The sequence below is a fragment of the Aplidium turbinatum genome, chromosome 8, assembly GCF_918807975.1.
Source record: "Aplidium turbinatum chromosome 8, kaAplTurb1.1, whole genome shotgun sequence".
Classification (NCBI taxonomy): Eukaryota; Metazoa; Chordata; class Ascidiacea; order Aplousobranchia; family Polyclinidae; genus Aplidium; species Aplidium turbinatum.
Genome location: NC_137479.1, coordinates 6,147,705 through 6,160,759, shown reverse-complemented (window position 1 = coordinate 6,160,759; position 13,055 = coordinate 6,147,705). Strand labels below are relative to the sequence as shown.

The following is a 13,055-nucleotide window of genomic DNA, read 5'->3' as shown; positions in this document are numbered from 1 at the left end:
AGGATACTATAAAGCATGGGAGCTTTTGAATAATCGGTATGGCAACAACCTCAGGATGCGGGTGAAAGTTAAGGAAGAACTGATAAAGGGTCCCAAAATCCGTTCATCAGACTCAGAGCGACTCAATGACATGACTCTCCGGATGAACAATTGCAAATGTCTTTTTGAAGCAGGTGGCAACTTGGGAGAACTTAACGGTTCGGAAATATTAAGCCTCCTGTTAGCTCGCTTACCCCTAAAGCTTCAAGAAAGGTTTGCTGAGTTGGCATTTCACAAACAGCGTGTAGGGGAGCAGGCCACTTTTGTAGATCTTTTGGAGTTAGTTAACGATGCAGCTCGCTATGCCGAAATGGAGTGGGCTCAACAGGTATTTAAGGCACAGGCAAATAATGACTTCCATTTGAAAACACACCAGAAAGAACACAACCGGAAGGACAGGATATTGGCAGTCTCCAACAACATGACGGGGAATGTTAAAACTTCTGTAAAAAAGGAATGTCCTGTTTGCAGTGAGGACCACCCCATCTGGCGTTGTAATACTTTCCTAGAGACATCCATATCCGACCGCCGCAATTTGGTGCGTGAGTGGGGACTTTGTTTCAACTGCTTAAAAGGGGGTCACCTTGCATCTAAATGCAACTTTAGGAAGCATTGCCAGAAATGCCATCAAAGACACAACACTCTACTTCATTACGACGGCGAGCAAACAACTGCACCTAACAAGTCCCTCTTTGCATCGACGCCGATTGAAGTGCCTACCCACCCCGTCTTAAGCATTGTACCGGTGAAGGTTTGGGGGGGGGTGACCAGCAACAAGCTATTTGTACCTATGCTCTTATGGATACCGGCTCCACCACAAGCATTTGCACTCAACGCTTGGTGAAAAGATTGAGGTTAAAAGAATCCATTGGAGGTGCATCTCTCCAAGGCATTGGTAACTCGGCCACCTGCCATTCTAAAGTCAAAGCGCTGCACATCCAGAGAATGGCAGAAGATGAAGTCTTTGCAATTCCTTCGGTGATGGTACTACAAAAACTACCTAATCTGTCAGACAATATCCCCTCTAATAGGATTTCAGGAGAGTACAATCACTTAAGGGACATTCAATTTCCTAAACTGCCTTCACAACAAGTGGATTTACTGATAGGCATGGATGCCCATGAGGTCTTCCGTATTAAAGAACAGCGCTGTGGTAAAACTGGTGAACCATTTGGGTGGCATACAGCAATTGGATGGACATTGTTTGGAGCCGAATTTGAAAAAAATGTCAACTCGGATAGTGGTGGCACTGGCATCAGCCTTACGGCGGTAAAAACCTCGGAAGGGCTCCATGAACAAGTGCTGCAGTTCTTGGAACAAGATTTTAAGGATGCCGAAGAGGTCCAACAGGTGTCCATGTCCAGAGAGGATCAAAGGGCCTTATCAGTCATGGAAGACTCGGTTAAAAAGGTTGGTGGCCATTATCAAATGAGACTCCCCTGGCGAGATGAAAACGTACCCCTCCCAAATAACCGGATTGTGGCAGAGCGGCGCCTTCAGTCTCTTAAAAACAAACTTGTTTGTAACGAGGAGGTAAGGGGCTTATATGCTCAAAAAATTAATGAGTACATTGTAAACGAATATGCCAGTCAGGTGACTAATCCCACTCCTTCAGATCGTACATGGTACCTCCCTCACCACGCTACAGGGCCGAAGTTTCGAGTGGTTTTTGATTGTGCTGCCAAATACAAGGGAGTTTCCCTTAACAGCACACTGCTGCAGGGTCCAGACCTCTGCAACAATTTAACCGGTGTACTTCTTAGATTTCGTCAGGATCCAATCGCATTCATTGCAGACATCCGCAGTATGTTCCACCAGGTGCGAGTGGACCCTGCAGACAGAGATGCTCTCCGATTTCTTTGGTGGCCTGATGGTGACTTGGGTAAGACGCCGGCGGAATATCAAATGAATGCATTTCCCTTTGGTGCAACATGTTCGCCTAGTTGCACCTCTTATGCACTCCTGCGAACAGCAAAGGACAATGCCACCGGTGCATGCAAAGAGGTAAGAGACACAGTAGGTAACAGCTTTTATGTCGACGACCTCTTAAAATCATGTGGTAGTGCAGATGAAGCTACCAAACTAATAAGTGAGCTTCTTCCATTGCTGCACAGTGGTGGGTTCCATCTGACCAAGTTCGTCGCAAATTACCCAGATGTTTTGAGTTGTGTTTTAGACGATGACATCGCCAAGTCTGGACCGGATGTTTCACTGCATGACGAGACAGTTGAGAAGGCCTTGGGTGTTTTCTGGAGCACCTCGGCAGATTGTCTCAAGGTCCAAGTTGACGTGAAGGAGAAGCCAATGAGCAGGCGAGGACTTCTTTCCATGATTAATCAGGTGTATGATGTCTTAGGCATAGTTCAACCGTTTGTTTTGCCCATAAGGAAGCTTTTACAAGAATCGTGTCGAGATGGGAGCGGCTGGGATGACATCATTTCAGAAACTGCACGCCAGCAGTGGCAAACTTGGTTGCATGGACTACCACAACTGCGTAACGTCTCTATACCACGCAGCTTTAAATTGGCCGACAAGGTTTGCGTTAGCATCGAGTTACATGTTTTTTCTGATGCGAGCACTGTGGGGTATGGTGTGGCCAGTTACATTCGTATTGTGTATGCTGATAATTCGGTAAGTTGTGTCTTTTGTATGGGGAAATCTCGAGTAGCGCCTTCTAAACCTGTGACTGTACCCCGACTCGAGTTAACTGCAGCCACTATGGCCGTGAAACTAAGTACGCTTATTTGCAACATGCTTGAATTTGACTTTAACAACGTGTATTTTTGGACTGACGCTACCATTGTGCTCCAGTACATCCAGAATTGTGCCTCTCGCTTTCATACGTTTGTGGCTAATCGGCTTCAGGTCATTCATAACTACTCCACACCTGAACAATGGCGTTATGTTCCCACCAGTGTCAATCCGGCTGACATTGCCTCTCGTGGGTTAATGCCTAATCGGGTCGACACTGCTGGACTTTGGTTTAATGGTCCTGAATTTTTAAGTGAATGTGTAAGCAATTGGCCGCAGCAGCCAGACGTGATTACAGTGCCATTGAATGATGATGATGAAATGAAGAACGTTTGCATGGCTACTACCGCAGCTGAGGAAGACAATTTGCTGAAACTGCTCCTGATGCGTCACTCGAAGTACTGGAAAATCCAAAGATCAGTGGCATGGCTAAAGAGATTCAAAGCGTATATCTTGTGGAAACATTCCAGTTCACCACAGCCGAAGGTTGGTCCACTTACAGGCGCAGAGATGTTAGAAGCCACTACCGACCTCGTCAAACTTGTACAGTGGGATGATTTCCCTAAAGCAATGACAAGATTACAATCTCTACCCAACAATGAACTTTTACCTGACAGGGAGTTGTGCAACAATCCAGCACTCAAGCCACTACGGAAGCTTAGTCCCATTCTGTTGGACGGTGTATTACGAGTAGGTGGACGGCTGAGGAATGTGGATCTACCTTTAAACATCAAGCATCCCATGATTCTCCCACCCAACAATCCGTTAACACAAATGCTAATTTGCAACCGGCATGAAGAGTCTGGACATAGTGGAACTTCGCATGTTTTGAACTCTCTGATGTCAACCTTCTGGATCATTCGTGGTCGTGCGGCCGTACAAAAGGTTCTAAGCTCTTGCCTTCGTTGTCGGGTGTGGAACACTCGCGTTGGTACGCAACGTATGGGCGATCTCCCAGAATCAAGAACGGAAGCCGGAAAGAAACCCTTTCACTCCACTGGCGTCGATTTGATGGGCCCATTGCTTATTAAGCAGGGAAGGAGTACCGTCAAAAGGTACGTCGTTCTGTTTACTTGTATGGCGTCACGTGCCGTCCATTTAGAAGTCGCCGAATCGCTGGAAGCAGCTGCATTTATTCAAGCATTTCGAAGGTTCATTTGTCGGCGTGGCAAACCAGAGGTTGTTTTCAGTGACAACGCCACCAACTTTAAAGGCGCCGAGCGTGAGCTGAACGACGGCGTGAAGTCTTGGAAGACTGCTAAGTTCCAACATGCAATGACTCAAAGCGAGATCGAGTGGAAATATAATCCCCCAGCCTGTTCACACTCAGGTGGTGTCTGGGAACGTTTAATCAGATCGGTTAGAAAGCACATGCGCCTCATGGTAGGGGAAACCAGCTTAGATGATTTCGAGCTGTCAACTTTGATCAGCGAAATAGAGCGAATCTTGAATGATCGGCCCATTACTGACGTTTCAACAGATCCAAAAGACTTTATGGCTTTAACACCAAGTATGTTGCTTACCGGGACGCTGGAAACGGTCTTGCCGAGTGAAGTGTCGACGAAGAGAGATCTGTATCGACGATCCTGGCGCAAAACCCAAGCTGTTGCGGACAAATTTTGGAGTCGCTGGCTGACCGATTATTTGCCAATGCTCCAGCCTAGAAACAAGTGGTATGGGACCTCTCCAAACCTGGAGATTGGTGACCTGGTGTTAATAGCGGACGATAATGTCAAACGCGGCTGTTGGCCCAAGGCTATAGTGAGAGAATGCTACGCTGATTCAGATGGCCTGGTACGTCGGGTGCGCGTCCAAACTGCGGACAATGTATTGATTAGAGACGTGAGGAAAATCTGTTTGCTAGAAGGACATTTGGCACTCAGCCCTCTGTGACATGAACTGTTTCTGCTGCGGCTTCGCTGATCGACAATTTTGTTGTTATATGTATTAAGTTAGGCATTGCTATGTTTCACTAGGTGGGCTTAACCTGTCTTGGATTGCAGTGCCAATTACTAGTTTTGGTAGCACTGCTAATAGTGACACACGACTGCTACCTTTAGGTTTAGTCTGTTAATTTTATTTCTTGACTGCTCTTTGAATTTGATATCATTTTTATTTTAGTGTCTGTAACCAATGATCTAACTTTGGCGCTATATAGGGCGTACTGGATAATCTTGTCATAATTTTGTGTTGCCTTTATTATCCTCATTGTGTGTTGTAATTATGTAATAGATCAATGCGTTCAACCTTAGTTACACTGCTGTTTTCGGTTAGGTTACAATAACTACCTGCATGCTTGTGATTATTCGTTGTTAGTTACTTTCGTACGTTAGGTTAGGAAACTCCCCACGGTGCCTCGCCTCTTGCATAATACCTTTCTCTAATTATGTCCTTGCCATTTCTAATTTAGGAACCGTGTGCCTTGATTGCACCGAGTAGTTTTGTCCATTTACTTGTTATAGTCGTAGTGTAACATCTTTACATCTACTAGGTAGCTATCTTGTTACAGCTCTTGACACTCGTGCTTGAATGTGTAGTGTCGTCTTGTGCGTTTCATATTGTTGAAGGATCCGTTGTTTTGTAAAAGGTCATGCCCTTTTAGGGGGCGGTATGTTACGGATCCCCTTCATATCTGAGCGTTCTTGCAACTGTTAAATTCTTTATCGATTGTCGATCAATTAATCTCGTGACGTCATCTCGCGGTCGCTTTGGAACTGTCTTTTAGATACTGACATCGCTAGAGTTAGGACGTATTTTTGCTGTCTCTTAATTACTAGACAGTGGTTGTTTCAATAATTGGTAATCCTTTCATCAACCTCATCACTCGAATTAAGTTGGTCATTGTTATTCCTTTAAGTGTTTACATCATAGGCTTGAGCCACAATTATACTGTGTTACCCATCTCCTTTGGTGATTTAACTGAGTGTGGTATTTTAGACAGTGTGGGTGTCAAGTCAGGAATAATTAGGTACAGGTTGACGACTGATCTACCAGACTATCCACTAAAATTAAGTAGGCGAGCAGCGGCGGTAACACTATGTATAGCTGCTGTTCGTTTGTTTTCGATTTTTTATGCTTGGACTGACAAGGTCTTGAATAATATTCATCCTTTTATTTGCGCCCATTGTGATAACACACACTACACTGCGATCACAGATGCGATACAACAGACGACAGGAAGCAGCGAAGTGACATATCTTCGAGTCAGCTGCTCCCCTTATTTTGGCTTGCCTTTAAGTGTCTTTGCCGAGATACAACCGCGTGCTATGGAGCGGTGTCGAACCCACGTCCTTTCGAACGCTGCGCAGACGTTCTCACCACTCGTCTACCCAGCCGGCATAAGTTATTCCTGGTAGTTTGGCATACTTGTAGCGGCTTTTGACACAGAGCCGGTTACCGAGATTGACAGAGTGAAGTTTCCGATTATTGAAGTCTTGTTGCCGGGGAATTATTCCACCCATTAAGTACCGCTGAATGGAGAGCAGTCCTCAGAATGCGTTGCTCGAGCGCATACTCAGAGAGTCGGACTAGAGCAGCTTGATCTTGAAGCTTTCGTTCACACAGTAATACTCTCTACCCAACTGAGCTATCGGCGCGGACATTTTCCAACTAACGTATAAATAGTTGTAAGTAAAGTCATAACTGAATTTCACAAAACTCCACAAAGAAAACGAAAATTTGAATGGGGCAATTTAAGCGTGTGAAGGAGGAGCCAAGGCCCAATAAATAATTCTGGTAACATTTTCACCAAAAATGGCCATTATTACGTCATGTGCCATCACAAAGGACAATAATTTTTCTGCTTTAGCAGTGGAAATGGTAGGACTATTGTATTTGTATGTTGTCGCATTGTGCGCAAAGTAAAACATGATTATTATTATTACATAAAAATAACATTACATTAAAACAAATGTTTTCAGCAAGACTCCTTTCATCCACAAACAATTATATTAACAAGAAACATCCATCATCTCACTTTTATTAACTTATTCGGGTTGATTGGCACAAGATTTGAATCAATTAAATAGTTTTCAGTTCAATTATTGCACCAATGCGTAACAGAAGGCTATTAGCCAAACTTATTTATGCTCGGCGTTATGAAGCTGAATTAAACAATCGCAAAGCAGAAAGTACTTATTTTCGAGAGGAGAACGTTTCTAATTGAGAAAAATAAGTTTCTTTCAAGGGGAATAGTTTCAGTGCTGGAATTATTTTTCTATGGTAATGTTTGGATATTGATATTGAAAACATTTGTGCCAAGTTTTTTCTGTGTTCGGAGATTCTTGTGTGTTTCATGTCGTGCTGGTGATTAAACAAAATTAGTGTTAGTATACTTCCGAACAAAAGTCTTCAATGACAAAGTTAATTTAAAACGGAACAAAACCATGACAAGACTTTTACTAAATTTCAGTTTTCCTTGTGAGGAAATATTTCAAAGTGTTTATTGGCTTGAACAGACGTAGAAGAGCATTTATTGTTGACTAAAACACAACAAAAATGCCCTGCTTATATAGCCTAGTGTGCAACTGTGCATGTAGACGCTTTTATCATAAATGTGAACGTATATTCAACTTGTTTCTGAAATTGAAAATGTTTGTTTGATTTCTAGAGCAATAGACTGTACTTTAATTAGACCAGTGGTTCTCGACCTTTTTTATTTCGTGGCCCATTTTTGTCGCACAAAAATTCTTATGGCCCATTAATTGTTTATGTACGAAAAAAAACTGCAAAATAGGTTTAAAAACAAAAAACAGCAGAAAATATTTCAAAACAGATTATTATTGAACCGTGCATCAATGAGATGCCTGCTCCTGAAAGTTATTGATCAACTTGTAGTTTCAGTGGTTCTCAACATTAATGCCGTATTCCTCCTTTGAAAGACACAAGTATTGTCAATTTCTCCCCACAATAATTCACAAAAAAATACTAAAAGCAGATCTGCAGAAGGTTTAGTAGGCTACCCAGCTAGGCTATGACTTGATTGTAATCACAAAGTGGTCTACTATATCCTAAAGTGTAGTAAAAACTCAATGTTGAGCTAAAACTATGTGCTCAGTCATAAATAAATTAACCATTTCAATAGATCATTTAGATAAATCTACGTTTGATTTATATTTCTTCTCAATTCCTTTCAACACGATTATTCCTCCCTTTAAGTTAAAAATTTCTCCTCATGGAGCCAAATGGCTCCCTATAAGAATCACACTGTTGTAGTTGCTTAAAATCAACGTTCGTATATTAAGCAACAGACGGCATTGATTTTTACATCACGCCACCAAAATTATTATTTCAAAAATTAGAATGAAAATTACCATTCTGCAGAAAATTACAGCAGCACCATTCATTGTTGTTATAACACAAGTGAAATTAAATCTTTCACTAACTCTGGCAAATTTTTAAATAGGTCTGTGGCCCACCTCAAAATTTTTCCATGGCCCACTAGTGAGCCATGGCCCACCGGTTGAGAACCGCTGAATTAGACTGTAAGCTGCATTGGATGCATTTACAATCATTCAGTTAGCACTAGGCTACGGACCTATTTAAAAAAGTTCTAAACTTGAAACAAACTTCCCATCGAGGTAGTCCTTACAACAACTATCATATTTTCATATGATTGCAACTGAACACTCATAGACGTCGGTTCAACATTGCGGCCTAGCTTTGGTTTTGAAATCTGGTTAGGTCAGAGCAATGATTGTTGATGTCGAATGTGACTTTCAACTTGTTGAAGGCTATGGCAGAATAGTCGTGGTAAAAAGACACATTGCTTAAGTGTGGAAGTGGTTAAGTTGTATTTTCACTGTTACACGGTATATTGCTTCTCTTCTACTTTTTGTTTTTAAACTCTAGTTCTGGTTGCTTTTAATAAACTTCTAATTGCATCAAACTTCTTTTGAAACAAATAAAAACTAACAATACGATATAATAAAAGTAACATTGATAAAAAAATGCAAGCTAAATAAAACCACAAGATACCTACTGTAAAAAGATTTCTAATTTATGATGTTTTCTGTAACCAGTGAGATGTCGTGTATAAGGCGCTGACTAGAATGTAATAAATTGGACGGACATATCGCATAATTCTTGAAGGAAAGGCGGCCAAGAGAAAACACCTGGCAACCCTACTTTCGCTAGTGCCGAAAGGTTAGCACAATGAGAATCTTCCCATCCCCGACACTTGGAATCAAGTAGGCTGTGGAAACATCTATACCCTTTACATAAGAATCACAACAAACTCTTTATTGTGACAAAGATTTCAACCTCAATTTTTTAAGCTTATTGCCTATACATTATTATACAACCGAGATAGGCATAGACTCTGGTCAGGCAACGGACTTTGACATAAAAAAGTGCTCACGAAATGACACATGAAGTCATTTCAGCAAAACTTTTCAAAAAATTTAGCTTCAATTTGATTACCGGTAAATGGGCACTCTGTGGTCAAATGCAAAGCGTGCGCCTTTAAAAAAACATTAGGCTACTATTGAGCCTCAAATCAGGGTAAAATGCTACCACAACAGATAGAAATTTGCCAAAGTCTTCTGAGCAGCTACTTTCGAGTAAACAATTTAAATTATCCTGTCCATTTCATCTTAAAAATTGTGTTTTATCTAAAGATGGCTTCTCCATTCTTTTTTGATTTACTAGTGAACTTGACAAAGTCAAGTTCAATTCTTTGTGTTTAGTTTAGTAAATCATTTCAATCACGCTTAAACGTTTTTTCTATTCTTTTCCTGACCTTCACTGCAATTAATATTTTTTGGTTTGGTGGTATGAAATAAAATCAAACTAAGTTAATAAGTGCTGCAACAACTAGCTATTTCAAAGAACTTTTTTAAGTTAAAACTCATTGCGCTACAACGTTGGCGTTCAAACAAGGAGTAGGCTGGTAAAGTTCCTGCACTTATATTTACCAGAAGGCCGCATAACCTTTCTAGATCTTGTTTGTTCAACCTTTCCACTACAATTCTTTTTTAGAACAGTGATGGAGTATGCTCATGTCATCAAAAATGACATGGTTTGTTCCCATAGTCTACGCTGCAAAACATTACACAGCATCTCCGCGACGTCATTAGGTCGTCGTTGTCAATTAGCAGAGGCATGCCACATTTTGTATCATAAATTAGGCTAGGCGTAAGTTCTGAAAACAATTGTTAAAAATGATGTCTTCCTCTTATTCGTGGCTAATGCCTTGGTAGTTGACTGCAAGTAAATTAAACTATGCATGCCTGAAGTACCCCATTGTAACATTGAATGTCAATTAACTGCCGATGGATCTATTTATAGATGCACAATGCTCAACAATGTTCAGTTAAAATGCTTTCCTGGTGTTTCTATGGACAACTTACAGTTTTTCTAATCCACTATGACGTGAGTAAAATTCCAGTTTCGCCTTCAAGTGTTGTAGGCTACTCCCTTTCATTACGATTGTTTTAAAACTTTATTTGTATTGTTTTAGTCGATAATTCTTTACCGTGTGCTTTTTCTAGTTACAAAACGTGTTCACAGTAGAGTAACTGTTGCGTATGGAAAAAAAAAGAAGCTAAACTAAGCTTTCTCAGTTTGCAAACTGCAATCAAGATGACCGATTCTGCAATATTTTATTAATTCAGATCAATCGAAAACGTACGAAATTGAAGCGATCGCTTCGCGAACACGAGCAGAGTTTCTAACTGTGTTTTGTAAAATATCAGAACACTTCCTACGTAAAAGATGAAAACACATAAATCAATGTTGAGAAATACACATGTTTGGGGAAGGTAAACAACATACACAATAATGATGAAAAACGATTCTACATAGGCACTCTGGGTTTGATGGCTCTTTTAGGCCAAATCGATCTATAGAGACCTGTTATGTCACTGTTAACTTCATGACCCTAATAGGTATCAATCGAAGACTCACATTTACTCTCGTATCCTGGACGAAGTTGTTCAAGGTGTTTTTGCCATGCGTATCCACTGCCAAGTGCTCGCACATTAACACTGCGAGTCACAATAATTTAATAACAACAGCTGGAACCAATACAGTTTGCTGCTCCCTTTGAGGTACAGTGGCACGCATGTGTGCCACAAAATTAACTGTGATTTTATGTTAGAAAATCGTTATATTTTAAAACGATTTTTATGCTGCAACCTCTCTATATATCAAACTTTAATTTGAAACTAATAGTTGGAAACTCTGAATTAATTTCTTCAGACAGGCCTTAAAATTGTTTTGCCTATTTTAGCTATTGCTTCAGAGGCATGTTTGGAACTTATTTTTATTAGTTTATAATTCTTAATTCGTCATAATGTTTATTCAGAGTACACTTTAGAGCAGTGGTTCTTAACCGGGGAGGCGCGCCCCCCTACGGGGGCGTGAAGCATCTCTCAGGGGGGGCGCGAGCTCCACAACAATTTCAATTTTTTTTAATTACTTTAATGTCCTTTACTCTCAACCTTAAGCTTTAAGGGAAAAACATTAACATCATTAAGCATCATGACATCACTCGAACTTCCATAACCAAACTCGACCTCTGGAAGAGTCGAATTGTACAAGGAAACCCAGCGAGCTTCAGTAACTTGGATTCTGCTCTCAAAGATGGTTACTTTGAGTCTGAGTTAAAGAAACAAATAGAAACCCACCCTAATGAATTGAAAGCGGAGTTCATCAAATACTTTCCAGATCTGGATGAGAAGCGTGGAACCTGGAAGTTCATCAGAAACCCGTTTCAATGCGAAGTAGTTGATATTTTCGAAGAAGGACAAGAGGAGTTTCTTGAGATAAAGTTCAACTTCACAGCTAAAGAAGACTTCAAAGAACTGGAACTTGAGACGTTCTGGGCCAATTACCTTCCTGTTTACCCTCTTATCGCAACTCGGGCTCTTCGAATTCTAACAATGTTTGGATCCACGTATCTTTGTGAAGCTGCATTTTCTGCTCTCGTTGCTATCAAGACCAAGTACAGAAACAGGCTGAGAGTTGAAGGAGACTTACGTTGTTCACTCTCTGGAGTTAAACCTCGCATTAAAAATCTAGTCGCTAAGAAGCAGTGTCAAATATCTCACTTGATGCGTACAATAAACAGACAAAAATGCAATTTTTTTGATATGATACTTATTTAAAATCTAGGGGGGCGCGAGGCACATGACCATTATTGAAGGGGGGCTTGATAGAAAAAAGGTTAAGAACCACTGCTTTAGAGTGTCTAGGACACATTTTACCATTACTTAAGTTGGAAAATAAGGTGTACTGGTTGTGAGGCTAACTATTTGTGGGTGGTACACATACGTGCCATTGTACTTCAAGGGTAAAAATTGCTACACAAGTTTATGTGAACCTTTGTGAGAAAGTCTGGTAATGTTTGCAATGTGTGAAGAAAATCTGTTTAGTATAGTAATTCATAAATGAAACATATTGCAAAGTAACCTGATGTTGAGCTTATTTTCATGTTTTATTAGTGCAAACTAAGTACAGTATTTTCAAAATAATAATATGGCTAAAAGGCAAAAAATTTTCCATTTGAGTGAAGCCGCTGTCAATCGTGTGTTATTTGTGGACTGCAGGATGCCCTTTCCAAAAGAAATGTTTTCAGTACTGGCACAGTGAGATCCAATAGGAAGCATTTGCCAAAATCACAAGTCCCTGCTGACAAGAGCATGAAGAGAGGAGATGTTGCTTGTTTTCAAGCTGAAAATCTTGTATACTTTGTGAAGTGGATGGACAACGAAGCCATCAACTTTGTATCAAACTTTTTGACAGCTATTCCATTGGGTGAAATGAAAAGAAAAAAGAAGGAATCAAGCTCGAAACAATCTGTTGCCTGTCCAGATGTTGTGAAGCATTACAATCAGCACATGAGTGGCGTAGGTATAATGGATCAAAAACAAGTGACGAATCAATTTGATCACAAGTCTAGAATCAAATACTACTTGCGAATTGTGTTTGACCTAATGGACATTGCTGTAAATAATGCATTTGTTATTTACAACAAACTATGTGATGAAAATCCTGATGTATGAGCTTGACTCTAAAACATTTCGACGACTTGTTGCTAGGAGTATGATTAGAACATTTACAAACAGGAAACGAGCAGTCGCATCTATCATGACCTCCAAAAGAATTTGCTCCATGGCATCAGTTGATATGAACCATACAATGGAAAAGATGGAAGACAGGAGAAAGCGATGCAAGTTGTGAACTACCCGGAAAACATACAATCGGACCAACAACCAATGTTTGGAATGTTGTAATCATCTATGCTATGTGAAAGAAAGAGACTG

At 40.7% G+C, this 13,055-nt stretch overlaps 1 protein-coding gene across 1 annotated transcript; it reads left to right on the top strand.

Annotated features, from left to right (window-relative positions):
- Positions 1-984: 984 nt before the first annotated feature.
- LOC145775494 (uncharacterized) lies at positions 985-12,794 on the top strand. Its single transcript, XM_082586792.1, has 3 exons — positions 985-4,584; positions 11,268-11,753; positions 12,339-12,794. Exons 1-3 carry the CDS (start codon positions 985-987, stop codon positions 12,792-12,794), a joined length of 4,542 nt encoding a protein of 1,513 aa, XP_082442918.1.
- Positions 12,795-13,055: the final 261 nt, after the last annotated feature.

Bases quoted from the DNA above. Each gene is read 5' to 3' on its own strand.
- LOC145775494 (XM_082586792.1), top strand. From the start codon at position 985: ATGGCAGAAGATGAAGTCTTTGCAATTCCTTCGGTGATGGTACTACAA. The intron at 4,585-11,267 runs GTACGTCGGGTG...AACATCATTAAG, and splicing joins ACGCTGATTCAGATGGCCTG to CATCATGACATCACTCGAAC. The intron at 11,754-12,338 runs GTTGAAGGAGAC...TGTGGACTGCAG, and splicing joins AGTACAGAAACAGGCTGAGA to GATGCCCTTTCCAAAAGAAA.